General features: G+C 30.7%; 1 protein-coding gene across 1 annotated transcript in view; it reads right to left on the bottom strand.

The window, feature by feature from the left end:
* Positions 1–21,544, bottom strand: part of LOC129222520 (pseudouridylate synthase 1 homolog) — a 41,798-nt gene extending 20,254 nt beyond the window's left edge. Inside the window, exons 1-7 of the mRNA XM_054857032.1 lie at positions 21,449–21,544; positions 12,763–12,926; positions 8,977–9,092; positions 5,921–6,159; positions 3,587–3,715; positions 150–228; positions 34–79 (exon numbers count right to left, since the gene is read on the bottom strand). Of these exons, the coding sequence (XP_054713007.1) occupies positions 34–79; positions 150–228; positions 3,587–3,715; positions 5,921–6,159; positions 8,977–9,092; positions 12,763–12,926; positions 21,449–21,470 (795 nt within the window). The 5' untranslated portion in view covers positions 21,471–21,544. The remainder of the gene's footprint in view (positions 1–33; positions 80–149; positions 229–3,586; positions 3,716–5,920; positions 6,160–8,976; positions 9,093–12,762; positions 12,927–21,448) is intronic.
* Positions 21,545–23,719: the final 2,175 nt, after the last annotated feature.

Genomic DNA, 23,719 nt, shown 5'->3' with positions numbered 1-23,719 from the left:
AAAAGTGCTAAACTATTATACAATTTAACTTACTTCACAGGACATTATAAACCTTTTACAGCTAGGATCTCCAGCCAATCTACAATTAAAAAGAAAGTTTTGAGTTCTGCGAAAATGATATTGGTAACTGCTATGCAAATTATATTTACCTGCCAGATGTAAAGTTGTAAAAATTGTGTGTTCCAATATAATTCTTAAGGAAAGCATTGACATCTTCAATACATTCACCTGAAAAATATATACATATAATGCTAGACTCGTCACCTCAGAGCAACACTAAGACATCTAATCCCAAAAATAACACTAAGCTATCTTACGGTCAGGATTGGCTCTAGTAGTTCTACCGCTTTAGGCGATATTGACAAGAGCCCCCCTCCCCCGCATTCAAAAAATAATAATAATATAAAATAATAACATATTAATAAAATAAAAATAATGGGGTTGTTTCCTTCAGTCAAAAGTACTACTTTTAGTCACTAAAATTGATAGAATAAGCAAAAAAAAAAAAAAAAAAAAAAATGGACCCAGAAAATACTTTTATTTTCCCAACAGTTATTTTTTAATTAATTTTTTTAAATGTCTGATTTTTCAAACAAGGCATGGCCTTTATGACGTCACAAATGATGCATTTTGCCGTATTTTTCTACCATGTTTTCAAGTTATGATAATCGAGAAGCGAATGAAATAAATTGCTCTCTACGGTTGCTAACAACCATATTGTTGCCAATACACGCGAGTAAAGACGCAAATTAAATATTTTGCTCCGGGAATGGCAACATTGAATGGCATTTCATTATTTGTGATGTCATTGGCAGAAGCGTAAGTAATGAAAGCAAACCAATTAAAGTAATTTTTTTAAAAATCTTAAAGTTAAACTAATTTTTCAAAAAAGGTCAGATTCTATGTTTTTAAGCATGCTCTTTCAGAAAAAAATACTTTAAAAATTTTGGAAACGACCCCATTGTAAAATGCTTAAAATTAAAGTGAGTTTCTAGATAAATTCCAGACTGGGTTTTCCATATCCAAGCAATGGTACACACCATAAATTATCTTTTTTAACAGTAACATCTCATCAACAGAGACAAAGTACATCAACAGTAACAGTAACATCCCATGGCACTGAGACATATATTAATATTTTCATCAGACTTTTAAATCACGCAATTTCCACCTCTAAAATTAAATTGAATTCCTAGTTAAATTCCAAACTATGTTTCGCATATCTAAGCACAGGTACACACTCTAAATTATCATTATTTTTTAACACTGAATCAGGAAAACTTATGGCGCTGAAACAGATATTCATACTTAAAAATAAAACTTTAAAAAAAAAAAAATTAACTGCAAAATTTGCCTCCCCTAAAATCTGCGGCCCTAGGCGGCTGCCTGCCCCAGGAGCAGCGCATGCCTAAGGTTGCTCTGAGACGACGAAATATAAGAAGGGAAACTTATTAATAAAGATGATGGAATAATGTTAATATCAATGTCATCCATGAAATAATTTCTAAGGATGTTATTATCATCTGCATAATGCTTACGTAAGATAGCATTAAGTGACTATATCAAGTCATTTATCAGCAAAATTAGATCTGAAATTTTATATTTTTGATTACTGGCACAGTATTGAATAAAAAACACCCGAAGAACTGAATATCAGCTTATTTTAATTGTAAATTCAAATTTATTGACAGTAAAGACACCTTATGTAACATACCAGTCAATAGGGTGCCATGAACATTACAATAGTCAATACTCGACAGTTATCTCAGATGTGATTGTAAAAATCACCACAATAATGTGTAAGTAAAAAGGGCACAATTAACAAATCAAAATTTAGACAAAAACATCAGACTCAGAATAATCACACGGCAAAACATTTCAAGCCCCAATATATTACTACTGTATCTTTGGAGTCAATGCTTTCACTTATTAATACAGAAAAATAAAATTCATTATAACATGTAAAGAGCTCTAACAAAAACTACTTTAAGAAATGTTTTCAGAAGTTTTGTACACAAAAGTGATGACCAGCAACAGGCTCTGGTCTGGACCAATAAGTTTGACAGCTCCTGGCCAAATTATTAATCTCCAATAAAGATCACGGGCCTTCTCCAGAAAAAAAATTCTTTTTAGAAACACATTAATGTTTGAAGAGATGAGCTTCACCATATACAGATAGATCTCTTCACTGGCGCTCTAGTTAAAGACTTTATCTATTTAAAGTTGGCTTTTCACAGTCCCAGATGGTCCACTATAGTTTTAAAAGCATTCTATTTATGGGCACTTTCTACTTAAGGACGATTTTTCGTGGTCCCATGCAAGTCACTAAACAGAGAGCCAACTATAGTAAATTAAATATTAACTAAAAAACTGTTACTTTTTGTTCCGTGATAGCATTCTACTGTTTACCAACAAGTCTACCCAAACAAAACAAAAATGGAGCATCCCTCTTTTCAATTGATTAAAAACAATATACAGTTGGACCTCGATATAAGGTAACTCTCAAAGACTTTGTTGAAAGATATCTTTATAAACGTTTCATACACATTTGACAATAAATAAGCATAATTTTTCTTGGTGAAATTTAATACATTCAAAAGCATCAGGTTAATTGATTATGACTTTTCAACTGAGTTGAGCCATTTGAAAAGAATGGGACTAGTACGAAATTATAAGATAATTATTTTTAAATTTAAATTTAGAATAAAGTTGAATACAAATAGACTGAAGCAAAGTACTGATGTGCATCATACTTTACACAAAAGATTCCAAAATACAGGACTCCGTGAGTTACTTTTTATGCTATGTTTTCTAAATTTTGTATTTTCTAAAGTTCATTTGCTTTGTCATAAGTTCATAAGTTAGTTGCATGGGGAAAAACTCTTATTACCAAGTTAAGAGAGAGAGAACAGGGGGGGGGGGGAGGGGGGGCAACATATTCATCTCTCTCATTCCAAGCATATTTGTTTGCTGAAACATCTCAGAGTCTAACCACTATTTTTTTGTGGAATTTGAGGGGTTCAAGAGCTTTGTGTAAAAAATTATCTTTCTATTGTTAGGAAAGTATTTTTTCGTCTATAAAAAAGAAATTATATACAACAAAAATTCTCAAAACATCAGCGTGGTACTGAAAACCAAAAAATTTCAGATGAAAGTGACATTAAAAGCAACTACCATGTTTAATTGAACCATGTTTTTCAAATAATTAAATATTCTAAACATAATAACACTGGTGTAGAACTGAGTTTTCAGACTAGGCAAAATTTTGTATATTGGAAAAAAAAGTGAGTGTTTTCCTTTTTAAAAACATTGACTGTGTCACGAGGACAAAAAATTCATGTGTTTTGAAATTAAATCAAATTTTATTGTGAATACAAAATTTGAGAAGAAACCTTATTGAACATCTGCAGAGCCCTCGCTTTTATGATAGATAATGTCAGAAAATATAACAGGTCTAAAAGTCATAAAACATAGAACAAAATATTATATGGAAACTTTCAAAACACTAAATTACAATGCTGAATGAATGAAATTAAGTTGGCTAAAATTATAAGATAAAATATCATACATCTATCATTATACAAACCAGATATTCTATAATCTTCCACATTATCTTGAATATCTTTTGCAAAAGCAAAAGTAGGCAGCATGTATGAATATGTTCTGGCATCACATGCGATTTTAGCATCAAAGGACTGAGTAACTCTTTTCACAGCTTAAAAAGAAATATAAATGTATATTGGCATGCAAGAAATATATAGTTAAAACCAGTAAACTGAAATAAATCTGATTTAGTGTTATTTACATACATATTGGAAAAAATATAACCTTTAGTGATAATTTGTGGTGACACCCTGCCCCCAGAAAATTTTCAAATTTGTAGTCTTAAAAATGCATTTTAGCTTCATATTTTTCAAAAACTTTGAATTTCACTTAGGGTGTCACCCCCCCCCCCCAGGTGGGTGACACTAGAGGCAGACCGCCCCCGCCCTTTTGTAATGACACCACTGCCTTCATTGATCATTCGGGACAGCATGTCCAAGGAAAACTATCAAGTGACAAATCATTACTCTATTAGTCCTTAAAAACATAAATTCTGTTAAACATAACACTGAAATATATTATATGAAACACAAAAATGCTTAACATGAAAAATTGATTAACAGGAAATTATATAGCAGTCCACACAATACATTCTGAAAATTAACACAAATCTTTGAACATAAAAAAATATTTTGTTCCCCTTTGTTTTATGTTACATGTTTTTCACTGTATATTGAACACAAGTAGCATAAAATGGAGGCATAGCTGAAGAAGTTCAGAATGATCTGCAGTCGAAAGTTTTAACAAAATGCAGGCAAGAGAAAGATAAAGTTGATTCAATAGGTTCATTTTCAAATAAAAAACTAAACCATGCAACATTTCATGTTTGACAGCTTTTCTATTTTGCCATACAGTGGAACCCTGATTTTATGTTGTCCTGTCATGCTTTGTTTTAATTAATTTTTGCAAGTGTGTTTTGAACATAAATAAGTTTTATTTAATGCAGCACAGTATATGTACGTCAATTGCAGTTTTTTTAGCACAAAAAAGTAAACGGTTATCATTAAGCTTTCTCTCTTTTTTTTTTTTTTTTGAAAATTCAATTAAAACAAAAAGGATAAGTTAAACTTTGATATTAGTAGCTGCACTTTTTTGACAATTTAAATTGCAGGCATACGTTTTGATGCAGCACTGAACCTCTTTTTCAATGCAAAATTGGATCTATTTTGCTAATTGGTGGATTGGGTTTCATAGATCCTTTGATCCAATGATTTAGATCGACTAGAGTTCCCAGCCAAAATACTTGTTAACTTAAACATATTTCGTCAAAACTGTTAACGTTTGTGAACTACCTAATGTTTTCTAGTGGATCTGATCTGCAGACTTAATAGATTTAATGGGTGTAGGTTTAAAGGGAAGCTAAAACATAGTTGTAAAAAATAAGCAGGGGAATTGTAATGCAGTCGAATCCTGCTATAGTGAGTCAGGGATATAATGATCCCCAGCAGTAGCAAACTTTCTTAATCGTCCCAACTGAGGCTCTATGTCACTAATGTATTTTCAATTGCATCAAATGATTACTAAGCGGCATAGAATTAGCTATAACAATCACAATTTTATTTTTAATTTCCAGCTTTTCATAGCATTTGTCCTAGCTATGTTCCTTAAAAAAAATTTCATGGGCACCCTGGTTCAAATCACATTCCTCACCTATTGTTCCTCTCATAATATTGTATTGTGAACTTCACACTGACCATAGCAAAATTAGACAAGTTGGGGAAGAATCTGAAGGGGATTAAGTTAAATTTTTTCTGATATTGAAAGCAGTATAAGTTTAATCTTAATTTGTAAGGAATTTTTTGTTTTTAAACTCACTATAGCCATTTTCTGGTAGAATCGTTAATTTTAAGGTAGCTGTCAATGTTCTGAGCAATTTTTTTATGACATTAAGTAAACAAATTGTAGATTTGTTGACAATATTTGGCAGAAAAATCAATGAAACCTACATCATTGCTTGCAACAAAAAATTATTTTCTTTCCCATTATAAATAAGACACATTTATATAGTTTAATTACTGAGCACAATGGTTATAAAACTAATATTTTACTTAATTTTATCCTAAGCACTAATAGAAACATTGCATAATAAAGATTCACTATAGAAGCATATAAGCAAAAGTGAGGACTTTTTTGTAAAAAAATTGGATGTAACAAACTTGCAGTTATAGCAATATCCAAAGCCAGTCCACTGAGGGTTCATTATAGCAGGGTTAGACGGTATTGTAGGCAGTGATGTAATACTCTTATGGTTCACTGAAAACAAGTAATTAGTACAGTTGATACCACAACATTTATACAATAAAAAGTAAATAATTACCAACTATTCTAATTTCAGCAGGTAAACATTTATTTACTTTCTCAGCAAAGGTCTCATTAATTTCTTTCAAAGGAAGTTTCAATGAAACAATTTGCCTCACAGCAGATACCCCTTTATCTGTTCGAGCAGCTCTTTGAAACTTCATTGTTTTAGGATAGTCAAATTCTCCTTGAAGAATGATGTTAGCCTTTAAAAGTGCTTTTAACAACTCTTCTTCCACAGTAGAAACGTTAGAATTCCTGAAAAATATTAACACAGCATTAGCATATTAAACAAAAAAGACTGTCATATTTACATAGGTGTGAAATTTATTAGACTCAAGGAGCAAAAAACAGGAAAACCTATTATTCCAGTTAAAAAAGAACCTCTAGATACTTTCTAAAAGCCTAATTATATTTTTTGAGAGTAGTCTAAGTACTATATACATTATTTCACCGCAAAATTTCCCGTTTTTCTTGAATTTCCTCTTTCTGGCAGCATTGAGTCTTATCTGATAACAGCCGCCATTATGTTCCATTCTTGTTTCCAAAACTTTTTCTGCAGCTGTGAATGGCGTACAGTACTTTTTTTGTTTATTTTTGCATGAGAAGCACAAAAATGACAAGTTTATGAGTGATTTTGTTCTGCACACTGGTTTCAAGGGACAGTTTTAGTGTACGTTTTGATGATTTTTACTTCAAATATAGATCTTGGTGAATTTGGTGAAATAATTAAGCTGCTTTACCTCTCACTGAGCAAGAAAGCATTGGTTATGTGTATGGTAGACCAAAACAAAATACCTTTTTACAAAAAGAAATTGAGAAAAAACTCACTATTTCCCAAAAAACTGTCAGCAGAATCAATGTTTCTGTCAAAGAAAACGTAGTAGTTATCCAAAAGAGGCTGGGAAAATGTAGCAGAAAATGCAAAAAGTCTCCAAGGACGGAAAGAAAACTTATTTGAATGGTCAAGGCGAATAAGAGAACTATTAAAGACCTTGTTAACAGTCTGAAGTAGTATGTATAGTTTGGAGGTGGACCCACCATTGGTCCAACGAAGACTCATCACCAATGGGATGCCTGGTCGAAGGCATCACACAGGCAAAGTGATAACAATGAGTATTTCTAAGTACAGCCAAACCTTTGTAAGTTGACCACCTGCGGTGCACTACTTTGGTGGTCAACTTACAGAGGTTGATTTATATGATAAGGGCTCATTCCGTGCCTGGAAAAAGCGGTCAACTTACAAGGGTGGTCAACTTTACAGGTTTTACTGTACAGTAAAAGATAATAATGTACGATATATTGCGATATTTATGTAATTTTGAAAACAAATATATGCATGGTTGAAAGTACTTGTTAGTTATTACATGATAAGAAAAGTTCCTCTTTTTTGTACAATCTCAATACCAATTATGTAAAGCATGAGTATTTCACTTGATCAAACGTAAAATTAAAAAAAAAATTGCCTGAAACTGATTTTCAGGCTTTATTATGATTGAAATATCAAATCAATTTCTGACATGTTGAAAGAAATCTTTTCTATGATTGAAAATCCCGAAAAGATGAAACCTCCAATCTTTTAAGTATAACAGTCAAAATGACCGCTGCGGTATACGGAAAATGCAGGTTTTCTTTTCAAAAAAAACAAAGAAAAGAAAACAATGACTTGAACAAAAAAGAGAAAAAAAGTGGTCTTCACAGTTTATTCCTTCCAAAATATCTAGACTCCTTTTGATGCAAGGGCTTTTTATACATTTTGGAAGGAGCATTTTTGTTTTGGTTTGTGAAAATTAACAATCTTTAACATGATGCCATTTTGAAAACTTGTAGCCTTTTTCGAAATGCGTTGCTTAAAAAGTAGCGTGAAACTTAAAAATAACCTTTTTTTAAAAAAAGAAATAATGTAATTGAACGAGTTTACAATCATCAGAAATGTATATTTTACTAAATGAAATAAGAGATTTGTCTATGTTTACATTCACGAATTTGATAAAGCTCAGTTTTCGAAATAACGATCTTCGTTACAAATTTGCGGCCATGATTGCGATTTTTGCTTCTATTCTGAAACAAGAACATTAAGATTTTGCTTCTTTTACTGTAACCTTATCATATTCAGTACATGATGAATTTTCAAGTGATAAACTATAGGGGTTTTGCCAACTTAAGGTGCAAAATCCTTTCTTTCGAAAAAATGGCGCTCACATGTAGTTTATTACTACTAGGAAATTATGACAGATTTTTATTAAATAATTTCTCACTCTTGATTAATATTAACTCTTATTTACTTACTTCTTTTCTGAACTCTAATAATAATACAGTGAAACCTGTACAGTTGACCAACCTTGTAAGTTGACCACCTGTCTAAGTTGACCGCTATTTTCAGGCACAGAGAATTAGATCTTATCATATAATTCAACCTCTATAAGTTGATCAACGGCTTAAGTTGACCACTAAAGTAGTGCACCGCAAGTGGTCAACTTACACAGGTTTCACTGTACTGCTAAAAACAATTATTTTGGCTAATTTTTCAAAAAAAAATCACAATTATAACTCCTCCCCCCCCCTTTCTGAAATTAACAAGTTTTGTTTTGAAAATAGGGGGGGGGGGGGCTACTTTCGGGATTTTACGTTAAGTATACATAAACAGACAGAGAAAAAAATATGACAAATTATCTCTGTATATTCAAGAGTAAAATTAAAAATACTGTCCAAGAATAATTTTGTTAGGTAATGACTGTAGTATATCTTCAATATTATTACAAATTAAATAAAAAAGCTGATGTGTCTAGAATTTTCTTAGGTTTCATTAACTCACTGATTATGTATTACTTTTTAACTTTAGTTCAATCCATCTCAAAAATTTTCAATATATATATATATATATATATATATATATATATATATATAAACACACACACACAAACTTGTTAAAAGATGGCTCTAGCTGCCTTTTTTTTTTCAAATTTTCAGCCTTTAAGACACTGTTTTTGGATTTAACAGAAATAAAAATCATATGATACATATATTCCTGAAAAACTGAACTGGTACATTTTGAAAAATAAAGAAAGCACAAACCTTTGCATTCCATAAAATTCTTTTCCAAGATAAGACATAAGAATAACTGCTTTCTTTGGTTTTCTAACACGGTTTGAAGTCTCTACAGCCTTTTTAATTATATCATCAATGGGTGCCTAAAACATTTCAGTGTTAAATACTTTAAAATGCTTCAACTGAAGGTATCTTTTACAAAGTTATCTATTTTGCATAGAAAATATGAATATAGTAAACTATATTGAAGCATTAAACTGCTACATCAGAAAATTCACATTAAATGAAATCCAAAATTAAATCTACATTTAACTTTAAAAATAAAAATACTAATAAACTAAATCCTATGATATACTATTATGTGTTTTTGAAATAACAATTCAAAAATAAATATACTGATGCCAAGTAAGAAGATACATACATTTTCAACTGAAAACTAAAGAAATTAATACCAGTATGGTTTTTCTAACAATAATAATAAAAAAATTGAAATGCAATAAGAAAATAATACGGAACAATCTATTGATATTCATTCAGATGAAAAGCAATAATTAACATGAAAAAGGAAATGCAGGAATGAGTTGTGCTTTTCGAATACACAATCAATTTTTCATACACAACAAAGAAAATACGGGAATCATCAATCATTGTTTAAGTGTGCTCATCATGTTTAATTAACTTTCTTTTTATAAAATAGTTCATGTCTTCAAAAATACGGTAAGGTATAAATGTTAGAATATTTCTCTGAACTTCCTATGCTGCAAAGAACATGTCCAATTACAAGAGAAAGTGAGTTTTTTGAAGCCCTCACAATCGCTCACCCAACTCCAAGGACCTGCAGTAATTCCATTTGGACTGGTTCTTGATTGAATCTCGCCTCTCTTCTTCACAAATTACCTACCACATCATTATGAGAAATAAAGAAAAATCTTTGTACAGAAAAGCAAAAGAAAATGTTAGTGTAAAGTCAAATTTTTAGAGAACTGCACACACTTGTTTCTGGGAACAAGGATCCCCCTTTTTCAATACAAAAGTGGTGAGCTTATAAATGAAAAGACATCAGACTAAAGCCCTTTTGTTAGATGCCTGGCACAGGGTTTGAAATTCGAAGTCATTAGTCTTATTTTGAAAATAAAATTTCGGCTCAACTAAGGCAATTTTACATCTAGGTGCCATTTCTGATGCTAATCTTATCAAATTTCATAGCTTGATGACCAAATTTAAACACAGTCCCTAAAACTTGTATAGCTATATAAGCAAAAAAAAAAAAAAAAACGCAAGCACATTGCGCAAACAGATTAAGCAAGGTTATACCAAAAACATATATCATACTACCTCGCATTATCCAGCATGCCGGAAAAATTCGATTTTCCGGCATGCCGGATAATTCGAGGTTTATTTGCAACAAAACAAAAATAATTTTCCCCATTCAGATCCAATCAGAAATCAAACCGCTGTTAGGAAAAAAAAAAAATGAATCCTAAAAGTAACCTTCCTTCAAAAAAAAAAAAAAAAAAAAGTGTATTGCATATAATATGTGCTTGTTATTTATGGTAGGTCATTATTAATGGATTTTATTAGATGCCAATGAAGTAATTAATTGAGAAACAATCAATGTTACTGTGATTTGCTCGTGATTATTTTAAAATAAATTATTTTAAATTTCCTTTAGAGAAGAAAATTTAATTTTTATTTATTCAATAGCTATGGTAAATTCTTTAGCACTGGTTTAGGGGCGGCAACTTACTGCCTAAATGTTTGCTTACTCAGTTTTAATTTAATTTTCATAAAGTATTCATTACTAAACAACGTTTTTCTTGTTAAAATAACAAATGACATTGTTAGAAAATATTTTTACAAAATCAAACTGTTTATTATCAATAATAAGCAGAGTTCATACACTTGTGGTTAAAAAAAATTCCCCGACTTTTACAGGTTTTTTTTTAAAAGAAAATTTCAGGTTACTCCCTTCATTCAAAATTAAATTTAAATAACAATATTTTCAAGTTATTTAAAATTTTTTAAAGTAGCAATGCCTAAGAAATGAAACTTTTCTCTTCACATAAAAAAATGAAGCTTTTTCTTTTTTCTTTCAAAATTTAAATTTTTTTAACGTTATAACGAAGATTGACATCCGTCGATCATAGGAGGACAATGCCAACAATCATGGGTTCTTTTTTCTTTCGCATAATAAAGGGTGTTTACATTAAAATTTTCTTTTCAGAAAATATTTAATTTTTAACAATTCATGATTTGACATTTTATGTTTTATTCAGTAGTTTACATTCAGATAAACATCCAACTCTGTTTTTGAAAAATTACGTCTACTTCCATCCTGCAAACGAATAAATATGGCAACTAAACGTAAAATATATAAGATACTTAGTAGATTCTTGAATTTGTTACATAAAAGTAGTTATAAATAATTAATAATCCTTAAAAAACTACAATTAAGACAAAATAATCAAATAGTCAATTTTCAGCACATAAGTGTCAAAATCAATTAGATTTAAAAAACGTTCTGAAGATAAAATTTTGCATTTTTCTAGAAAATAATTAGGAATTATCTGAAAAAAGGGGCACATTTTGCGTTGTTTTCAATAGCTTGCATTTCAATGAACATCCAATGCCGTTTTCAGAAATTAGACACTTAAAAAGTCTTGTGTACTTCCATCTTGGAAATGACCACATATAACGGCTACGTCAAAAATTAAGAAAAAAATTTCTGAATTAGTAGCATAAAAACAATTTTTAAATAATAAATCTTCATGAAACTACAACTTAGTTAAAAAGTTTTTAACACATTTGTGTCCAAAGCAATGAGGAAAAGATTAAGTTTTAAGAACAAAATTTTTCATTTTTCAAAAAAATTATATATTTAAAATAATAATAATAATAATAAAAACAATTTGCAGCACATTTTGCGTTGTTTTCATTAGTTTGCAGTTAAAGAAAACATCCAATTCTGCTTTGTTTTTGGAAACTTAGGCATTTAAGCATCAAATCGACTTCCAACTAGTGAATGACCAAAACTGACGACTACGTTTCAAACATAAAATGATTTTGTGATAATAAAAAAATGATTTTTCCCGATGGACCCTCCCATACTCAGGCTTGTGCTTCCATATCAGTAAATTCTCTTCTCCCCTGCTATATAGTTTGTGCAAAATTCCTGTTCACCCGAGGAACTTTTTTTCCTTTGTTCTCTCGGAGCGTACAAACCCTGAATACGTTATGCATAAAACTTGTATTCATTTTTAAGCTGAACATATATTTTTTATAGTACCTATTATTTTTTTCCCTTACCTCGATTTTTCCGTCAAGCCGGAAAGGACCAGGCAAGTGCTACTGAAAGTCTGTTGACCAACGAATTTTGCGGCATGCCGGATAATACAGTAGAAAAAAGAATTTTATTAAACAAAACTTGTTTGGTCGCATGTTTATGCAGGTCAACAGTGTAAAAATCAGGTTTCAACTAGTCAGATTTCGGTGATCTTGGTAGGTTGGTTATCAATGGAAGGGAATATTAAGAGAGAAATAGGAATGAATTTTACTGTTATGCTAAAATAGGTGAATTTATCTACATTCGGTTTTAATCATTGCTGAAAAGATTTCCTTGAAAGTGTGAAAGACCGTGGATAACCAGATAATATAGAGTTAACTGTACTTTTATAATTCACTGTTTCAGTAGTAAAAACAGCTTACTTTCACAATTGAAAATGATTTTCTTTAATTTTAAAAGAATTACTTAAAATCAAATTCATTGTGTGTATTAAGAAAATGAAATAAAAGGAAAAGGTTTTTACAACTTACATCTTCTGTTATTTTAAGCTTCTTTGCTTCACTTGAAGATGAGTTTTCATTTTCTATTACATCAGATTTTCTTTTAGCAGGATCCATAACAGAATCAGAATTCAACACTGATTGCAAAAATGTTCTTTGATGGCAGAATAGAACAGGAGAAAAATCACAAAGAGCTGAAAATGCATGAAATAAATTTTTAGTAGGTAATAATGAGTGATACAAAATTTGAGTGGTTATTATTATGAGACTTGAAACCTTTTTATAATCAGAAAAAATATTAAAAATTCAGAAAAACAGGAAAAATATCTTGTACTATATAGAATCATTTGAAGCACCGAGAGGTGAAAGCTAAAAAGAAATGTAAATTGCTAAAAAGAAATGTTTGAAATTATTTAGTACAGTAGGTAAGAGAAATTTTCTTAAGTTTTGTGACCACAGATTAGCTATTGGGAGATGCTGTTATGCAGCATGATTTAGAAAACTTTTCAATGAATGCCCATCTGTGGTTTGAACTAAGTACATGTTTTGCTTCAAGCTTTTATTTTGTCTCAAACCTCCTGTCGCATTTTGCGGTCTCATTTCAACGACAATAGGAAATAAAGAATTTTTGTCAAAATGTCGCTTTCAAGAATAACAACCAGTCAGATTTGTAGAATAGAGCCTGATTTTACTAAATAGGCCAACTAGGTCCTCACCAAGGAACCTGAAATAGCGAAGTTCTTTTAGCCTATGGCTAAATTGGTAACGTTTACCCATAGGAGGGCTCAAAAAAAGTGTGTTGCTTAGATCCATACCGCCCTGATTTTGCAGCAACAAGTTGAATCAAGTACCAGGGTTGAAAGTTTTCTGTCTTTAACATATTTCTTTCTTTTTGAAGCAAATTGAGATAATGACAGATCGAATGGGATAAAATTCTTCGGGGGAGGGGGGGTCTGCTTCAGGTGTCACCCACCTGAGGGATGACACCCAAAGCTGAATTGCAAGTTTTTGAAAAAAACGAAGCTAAAATGCATATTTTAAAATTTTTCAGGGGTACACCCCCGGATTGAAATTTGCTTTTTGTACATTAGCAAACTTAAAATTTCATTATAACACAAATGTAGTTGTTTCTGAATTGCATGTTTTCATTTTTTTTTTCTTTTGTGTCAGTGTGTGTGTGGGGGGGGGGGGGAGGGTGATACCACAAATTGCAGCCCTGGGTGTCATCCATCTAGGTACGCCACTGATTATGCACAATATGTGTATGCGATCACATACATAATATGTCATTATATGAAATTCTTTTAAGCTTGAGCGTATATGCGTTATGCTTAAAAAATGTTTCAGAGTATATGGCGTATACCCTATGGGAACACCACTGAAAAGCAGACCAGTGAAGAAGTGAAACAGGGCAGAAATAGATCCAGTCAGTTAGGTCTAAGGTTGAGGGAAACCTAACCTGGCAGCATTGTGAAGGCTACACAGATCATAGCCATAGATAGCATTACCGACACTGACAGGTTAGGTTGGTCCCCCCAACCATAGTTAAATGCACATGGTCAAGTTTAGACTTGATCTAAATCATTTTTAAGAGCTCAAGTGCAATTTCATGCTACATTCCCTGCAATATTGATTCAAATTCTTTTCTTTAATTACTTTTCACGATAAACGCTGTTAGTGTTTTAAGTTCTCAGAATAATTATTTATTTAATAAAAGACAAAAACCATCTAAACACTTTTTCTCAAAAATTTGCCGTAAAAACTTGAATGATACCTTATTTTAAAGGTGAACGCTTGCAGATTTTGAATATGTGTTGATAATGGTTAAACTTGCAACAGAGTTTTGGTTTTGAGTTCATGTTTAAACATATATCTATTAGCTAGAAATAGCAGTACACAAGGGTAATAAGTTAGGCCACATATTTAAAAAGGAAAATATCAAAAAAAAGTTCCCCTTTCCACCTGGGTTTTATTTGCAGACTACTCCAAGGTTCTGATTAGTATATATATATATATTTTAACAATAGATTTATTCTGTCTAAAAATGCTTAGTATGAATTTTCCCCAACTGGTTTTGGTACGTCCGTGACTAATTTTGGTTAAAAATGATGAATAGAAATTTTTTTATTTTTATATAAAAAATGCTAAAAAAATTTGGTTATTATTTATCTTGGTAAATTTATTTTGATATTTATTTATACATTTTTGCTCTTAAAATGACTCAATTCAAATTACTGGAAAAAGAACAAAAACCATTTTAAATCTATATGTATCAAAAACAGGGTTAAAGTATGGAAAATTTGAAAAGCAAAGTGCAAGTGAACAAAGTTGTCGCACAGGTAGATTTCTGAAATTTGATTTTTTGCATGTGAACAAGTTGTTTCACTGGTGGAATTTTTAAATTTTATTGAAAAGTCAAAAAAATTTAGAGTGCTCAATGAGTTAATTCTAGATATACACTACTTTTCAGTAGATATGGCCAAATTAACAAGAAATAATAAGAAATATATTAATTTCTAACTGTTTAGATTATGGAAAAATGAGAATCTAAGGCATTGAAACGTGAACGTATTTTTTAGGATCATTTCTCAACAATGTTAACATTGTAACTATGCTAAGAACTGTTATTCATAGCTGAACTTACAAATCTGATTTGAGGGATGTTGATATATGAAATATTTAAGCAAAAGTGAAATAATATAAGACATTTATAGACAATGGACCTTCATTATCATCCAAGTATTACTGCTTTGTAAGGACTTCCTTGATATAATTGATTTGTTTAATGTAACAATACCTTTCAACATCATTTTAAATATTCTGTATTAAAATTTTGATTCAACCATACACAACTTCTTGTCAATGCTTTTCATTCAAAAAATTTTAAACTTTTGGGAAAGGTACATCCGTTACCACGTCCGTTACCATTACCAACACATTTTTTTTTCATAAAAGAAAAAAAAATCTTTAAATGTTTTGACTGTTTTTCAGGGTTGGAAAAAACCCGGGTTTTTTTTAAAAAGCCCATGGACCCAGGGTTTTTTTGGGTTTTTTTTAAATAAAACCCAAAAAAAACCCAACTAAAGTTGGGTTTTTTAAAAGAAATGTGGGTTTTTTTTTGTCTTTTTTTAGGGAAAATGTGGGGTACTTGTAGAAGATGGAGCGTAAGTATATGGACAAAAAACAAAAATTGTCTTCGGGTAAAAAAAGCTGGAAAACTAGCTGAAATTCAGCGTTTTCTGGAGAAAAATATAAAAGAAAACCCAAGAATGGTGAAGTTTCAGATTTTTTAATTTTCATTATTACCAACAGTTAAGGTAAAGTTACTTCTCGAGTGATAAAATCTATTGTACGTTTTTAATTACTACATTTTTTTTTTTTTGCATTTTACTTAAATGTATTTTGTTTTGTTATGTAAAACTACTGTAGAACCTCAAGTAGTTTAAATCCCTTTTTACTGAATTCCAGCTTAATCAAGATATTTCTTTGAACTTTATGTTGCATGTTTTTCTATTTCTGTGTACAGAGTAAGAAATATTAAACTTTTTCGTAAGATAATGAAAATACTGTACCTGTTCTGTTTTCTGTCGACCGTTTGAAAAATCTGTTTATTTCTAAAAAATATACCTTGTGTTTATTCGAGATTTGTGATGTGTTGGTTAGCAGAAAATAATTCACATGAAAGCCTTTTAACTAGATTAGTTTCCTCTGTACAATCTACAAATATTGAGAAAATCAGACTGACAGTACTTGGTCAATATAATTTGAGTTATTTATTGACCAGTTAAAGAAAAAAAGTTAAATACATTTATTTAAAATCTGAAGTATTTTTTTAATGTCGTTAAGAGTTAAGAAATACTATCAAGTTCAAAACTAGTAAGTTCAAGTACTACTAAGTTCAAAATTCATTTTTTATGTTCATTGTCTGTGGTGAAGAACAAATAAAAAAGAAGTTTAAATTGTAAAAGTATTTAAATTAGTTAATTTTTAAAAAAACTTCTCAGAAAATTTAAAAAACCCCAAAAGTGGGTTAAATAATGGGTTTTTTTAAATGGGTTTTTTCAAAAAAACCCATTGGGTCCAACCCAATTGGTTCCAATTCGGCCAACCCTGCTGTTTTTGGATCAATGGACACAAAAGTCAGTAAGAAAAATATTTTTCCGCTTGTCAGATGTAGTAAATCAGAGAATTTTGATCAATACTAATATTCAAAAGAATAGTACGTCCGTGCGTTACCATTTACTGAAATATATAGTTATGTATGAGAATGAAAACTTGGACAGGGTGAGAAGAAATGATAAGTAATGATCGAAGCATGCCAAAATTTAAACCAGCAGATCAATAAATGAGCTATAAAACATCATTAATTATTTTATTTTGCTTGGAAATGGTACATCCATTACTTTGATTCTGCCCTAACCATACAATTTATGTTTACTTTACAGGGTTGGCCGGATTGGACCCAATGGGTTTTTTTGAAAATACCCATTAAAAAAACCCATTATTTAGTCCACTTTAGGGTTTTTTAAAATTTTCTGAGAAGTTTTAAAAAAAATAATTAACTTAAATACTTTTACAATTTAAACTTCTTTTTTATTTGTTCTTCACCACAGACAATGGACATAAAAATTGAATTTTGAACTTTAATATTATTTCTTAACTCTTAAGGGCATTAAAAAAATGCTTCAAAGATTTAAAATATATATATTTATCTTTTTTCTTTAATTGGTCAATAAATAATTCAAATTATCTTGACTAAGTCCTGTCACGTCTGATTTTCTCAATGTTTGTAGATTGTACAGAAGAAACTACTATAGCTAAAAGGCTTTCATGTGAATTATTTTCTGCAACCCAACATGTCGCAAATCTCGAATAAACAAGGTATTTTTTTTGGAAATTAAGAGGTTTTACAAACGGTCTGACAGAAAACAGAATAGGATGTACAGTATTTTCATTATCTTACGAAAAAGTTTAATATTTCTTACTCTATAACAGAAATAGAAAAACAGGCAACATAAAATTCAAAGAAATGTCTTAGGGCAGTTCTCAAAAGGTGGGAACAAAAAAGTTAACTTTGAGCAATTTCAAAAATTTTCGAATTTGATATCAATTTTGCTTTTATTCTATAGTATGCATATCTAGAACACAATATATGAACATGAAAAGACAGCAGGTATTTGTAAAAATTGTTAATTAGCAAATTAAATCAGCAGTCTGTAGGTAACAGATTTTGGACATTGTTGTCCTGTAGGTAACGGATTTTGGACATCATCATAATGTAAGTTTCACCATTTTTGACAACTGTTAATCTGATTTTTAACTTTTCCAATGAAAATTTTATTTACTACTTTTTGAATTTTGCAATTTAATGACAAAGAGGATATTAATGAAGTACTTGAATGGCTATACATACTGCTCTTTACATATAATAAAGTTTTGGAATGATTTTGAAGAAGTTGATGAAAGGTAGAAAAAAGCTTCATGGAAATAATTATACAAACTTGTAGTTTGATTTATTGGGACAAATAAGGAATAAAAATAGAGACAAATAAATACGACATATATATTTTTAAAGGAAAAATAAACAAAATATGCTTTAAGAAAGAATGTAAAAAATGACATCAGTTTTAGTAATGAATATTTTTTCTAATGTCATAAGAATTAAAACGATGTCTAAAAAAAATTATTTAAAAAAGAAATTCGTATTTCTATTTGGAGATCATTAAATTGTGTTTAAAAGAAAGAAGAGAAAAAAAAAATTCTAAAATAATAAAAGTGGCGGGGAAAAAAAATTGCTAGCGCAGGTGATAAAGGCGCCAAAACTGGTGCAGCTGACGATTAACTACATTTGTCAAACTGGAATCCCCCTCTGGTAACCTTTAGCTTTTCGTATACTGTGTTGTCGCCAACGGAGGTTTGCTTGGCGATTTTCGCGCAAAATGGCTTTCGTTCGATCATAACCAGCCATGTTTCTACTGTAATTTATGTATTGTTCAATGTGTAACGTATAAATTATGCAAAATACCAATGGATTACAGAAGATAACATCATAATAATCTTTTTTATTGATGTTAGAAGACAGTAGATTATAAAAAAATTATAAATAAACGGACAGAATTATCGGCGTCAAGATCGTAACGCGATTTGGACATCTCACATGTATGTTTAAGAAAAATTATTTTTCTTCTAAGATACTGCATAAAAGCTTATGAAAACACTTTTAAATAACTGAAAACTGATTCTGAGGATCGATAAATACCTTTAAAACGAAAACATCATATACTTAGTTCTCAAAAAATAGCATTGTAAAGATCGCAACTTTTGGACATGCATCAAATTTCAAACTTACTTTTTTCTAAAATCGTTTACAAAGTAAATAATCTGTCTTTACTTTTGTTATTTGTGCAAAATATTAACAAAAAATTATTCATTGTAAGATTCATGCCTTTAATTTTTTTTTGAAACGTATGGAAATAATTAAAAAAAAAAATTTTTTTAATGGTACATTTGCTCAGTTAACGTTTTGGTATGTCCAAAATTGTGCCATTTAGCAAAGAAAATATTTTTTAAGGGCATTTGAAGAGCTTTTTTTCCATAATTTATGTCAATTCTTGTCTCTATGCAGCATTATAATTTACCTCAAAAATTTTAGAGTTAATTAAAATGAAAGTTATTTGGTGTTGAAGCTTCAAAGTTGAAGTCTGTGTTTGCTCCCACCTTTTGAGAACTGCCCCTTAATTATGCTGGAATTCAATAAATAGTGCAAAAAAAAAAAAAAAAAAGTAGTAATTAAAAATGAACAATAGATTTTATCACTCGTGAAGTAACTTTGCCTTAACTGTTGGTAATCATGGAAACTAAAAAATCTGAAACTTCACCATTCTTGGATTTTGTCCTCTTTCATACTTTTCTTTGGAAAACGCTGAATTTTAACTAGTTTTCCAGCTTTTTTTACCCAAGACAATTTTTGCACTTTGTTCATATACTTACACAACAATATGGTACGAGTACCCCCACATTTTCCCTAAAAAAAGACAAAAAAATACCCACATTTCTTTAAAAAACCCAGCTTTAGTTGGGTTTTATTTAAAAAAAGCCAAAAACCCTGGATCCATGGGATTTTTAAAAAAGCTCACACACCTACAGGAGAGGAGCTGTGAAATGCTGGCGGGAGGAGAGTAGGGGGGGATAGCTGCTTCTTGTTACAGTTCTGCTGGACCCTCATTCTGTTCTATCTTCACATCGCGTACAGTGGTAGAAAGGCATCGTTTCAGATAACTTTCAAAACGGTCAATTTATGCTTAGTTAGCTATGGCAACTAAACGAAAATTATATACGCTTTCCATTCAGGAGAAGAAACGACTTATTGAAGAAGTAGAAAAAGGTTCCAAAAAGAAAAACGAAATCAAAAAAGAGTTTGGAATTACAAGCAGTACCTTATCGACCATTTTGAAAAACAAAGAGGCTATTCTAGAAAAGTGATGACGACTTTGAGAAACGAAAGAGAATTTGAGTTAGCGAGTTTCATGATATGGAAAAATGTCTAATGGTTTGGATAACGCAATGCAGAGCACAAAACATCCCTCGGAATGAAAATTTTATAAAAGAGAAAGACGAAAAATTTGCTAAGGAATTAGGTCATTCAAATTTCAAAGAAGCAATGGATGGTTCGAGAATTCCAAAAATCAAAACAACATTACGTTTCTTAAGGTATGCGGCGAAGTGCAAGTGTTGATGAGGAAGTCTGTCCACTTTCTGTACGTTAGGATTTAAATTAAGTGCAATTCCAAGACTTCCTAAACTTTAATGAAGAAGTTGCAGTATGCAATCAATGGTTAGACCACAAAATTCTTTCTCAAATAACCGCTGGCGATCCAATTTCTAAAGAGGATGAAGAAGAAGAGATCTGCAATCCTCACCAAAAACTTACAAACAAAGAAGCCCTATCCGCCACTGATGTGCTACGAAGATTCATCGAATTCCGTCCACATATGACAGAAGAGACTTTTAGAGCGCTTTCTCATTTAGAAATTGTAGTGGAACGAGAAAAAGACGTGAATGTGAAGCAAACCAGCATCGATTTTTTAAAAAATGATTCAATGTATCAGTAAGTGTTTTGTGAATAATATATGCATTTATTTTCAAAAAGTCATGTATTTTTTGCATTTTATCCCCCCTCCCCCAGCTGCCCAAGGATTTTTAATAACTCGAATTTTCGTTAACTCGAATTTTTTCGATGCTTCCTTCAAATTCGAGATATCAAGGTTCGACTGATTAGTTTGGTGAAACATTTTTGAAACCGCGCCAAGGGGGATATTTCGATAATTGGGAATCTGGCGCGGTCGTCTCATTTTTGGCGTAAATAATTTTATTTTGGTAACCCTGCTGATTTATTGTAACCTATGTGAATTGATGTATCCGGTCTCTTTGTTTGGATTTGCAAATAAAAATATCTCTCGCGCAGGCACTGGAGCAAAAAATTGACGCCAATGAATAAAGATCGCCAGATTCCCAATTATCGAAATCCTTCCACGTCAAGTGTTCCACGCTATAATTCTCTCACAAAATGCAAAATCGCAGCCTAACTCGCTATTATTTTTAGTTTAAATTTTAAGACATAGTTCTAAATTACCGACGGTAAATTGTGAAACAATCAATTTTTTATTAAAAAAAACAAATGTTTCTTCTCATAGAGAAAAAGAATGAGCAGACTTACCACTTTTAAAGCAGCGCAGCATCACCCAGAACAAATTTGATAAAGAAAACAAGTCAATGGCTATTTAGCCGGCGAAGTCGTACCGTAGTCTACGGCGGAGAAATAGACACTTATTGCAAACCAAGGTTACAGTTAAATATCATGATAAAGGGAGTCAGAATGGTTTAAGCTTAAACCACACCTGTTTTCCCTTAATTATCATGCAAAAGAAACTTTACATCATTTTGTTTCTCACTACTTCAATTTAAAGTACATAACTACAATTTTATTGTTTCAAGTTTTTTTTTTTGGCATGACTAAATTATTTCACAACTTTGACTTCTACCGTACTGTTTTGTTTTCATAGCAAACAAAGCAACTCAATTTTCGTAATTTCGAAACGCGCGTTGGTGAGTAAAATGCAAATTTTCGTATTACTCTGCAGTTACATTGCTGAGTTAAGACTGCGTGATATTTTCACGTTCTAACAGGCTTTCGAAACAAAAATGACAGTAGTATTTTAGTGATAATAATTGATTATAAATTTACTTGCAACTTCTACCTATTAACATTGAGTCATAGCGTTCGTTATCTGGAATGAGGTGAGATGAGCAAAGTAAACTATAATACGGTGTGAGAGGTGAAGCATTTTGCTTTGCTAAGAATTCGCTCATGATAACATTTAAAATTTTTGTTCCAATGCGAATCTATGTCTGGGAAAATTGTAATTACAGATGCATAATCTAAATGCAAAAATATTTCATGAAATTTTAATTTTTGAATTTGACAGTAGTTGTATGGAAATATAAGGATATTTTAATAAAATGTCACACTGGTACCACAACTAGGGTTGAGTTTTTGACGTCTAAAACCAGTTTTGACGTAACATGTCAAAAACCTGTCAAAATCTGAAATACAGCAGTTGTTGACATTTTTTATAAATATTTATGATTCCTCATTCTGAAACATTTTTTAATCATAGTATCTTATCAATTCAGTTAAATAAAATTAATTAAAATGAATTTAATTCTATTAAATTAATTTCTTATACCATAAAAAAAAGTTATAAATACAAAAACTTAAATCCAGTTTTGTAAGTAGTTGTTATAACTTTTTAGTAACAAAATTAATTTTTCCGATCTGAAAATTCTTCTATGTAATTATTTATGTTATTTCCTTTTTCTTTTGCGTTAAAGCATATCTAAATTGATTAGCACTAAGTGATTAATAATAAACCAGCTAAATATTTTTGATGATTTTTTTTTTTGTATGGCTTGAATGTAATAATCCTATGTAGAAGAAATGTGAAAAATCTCATTAATTGAAGAAAATGAATGTGTTTCATTAAAAGCTGCCAGGTCTAAAGAGCTAAGTTAATAATTATAGTACATTCTGGATATCAACCTCCTTTGTGTAAAGCATTATCTGGAAGCCTTTTACATGAAATTACTAAAGCCTTAGAAACAGAAATGTAATCTGAACTTCAAGGAAAAGACTGTACACTAGTTCGTAGATAGAGCAATATCAAAATGATGCAGTACTAGCTTCTTCTGCATGTAGAGGCAAATTACTTTTACTTGAAGCCTTTCTTAAAAGTACAGGCCAAGCTAAAACAGCAGTGTTTAGCAAAGAAAGAGTAAACAACTCCATAGCATTGGCTAAATAGAAATTTTTCTGCAATGTTACCTATTGTCACAGATAACGAAAGATGCAAACAATGCACCAGTTATTGAAAGACGAAACGGATGCTGTCCTACGGGTGTTGTGCCCACTGGATGAACCTCCTTGCAAGGAAAATTGTTAAGCAAATTGTTTAATTAAAAATATATTTTCGAAATCACCATATGGCTGGCTAAATGACTCCCAGATGCTGTTAAGCCTCAGCTTCCAAATAAGACTTACTTGAACAGTCAGTTCACTTGTATCAACAGCTATATATCAGAAATAGATCTACTTATGTAAAAATTTGTGACGATTGGAAGATCGATTTTAGAATAATAGTGAATCTCCTAAAAAGGGAAAGCGTTGTTTCAATTGTTTCGTCAAATTTAATAATATTTTAATGGTTTACATATCAGCAGAAATTTCATAGAAGGGCTGTCAATGACTAAACTTTGTCAAATACTGGTTATTAAAGTCAATAATTTCGTTTTTTTGATTAAAAATTCGAATTTTAAATGTTGAAGGGGCATTAAAAGGTATTTTTGACATTTATGTAGAGTCCGTAACGTGACCTTTTTTGCCATAACTTTTTAATTTACCGTTTGATTTGCAAATTATTTTAATTTGAGC

The sequence above is a fragment of the Uloborus diversus genome, chromosome 5 (genome assembly GCF_026930045.1).
Source record: "Uloborus diversus isolate 005 chromosome 5, Udiv.v.3.1, whole genome shotgun sequence".
NCBI classification, from domain to species: Eukaryota; Metazoa; Arthropoda; class Arachnida; order Araneae; family Uloboridae; genus Uloborus; species Uloborus diversus.
The sequence above is the reverse complement of the archived record's forward strand: the minus strand, read 5'-3'. Positions and strand labels throughout refer to the sequence as shown.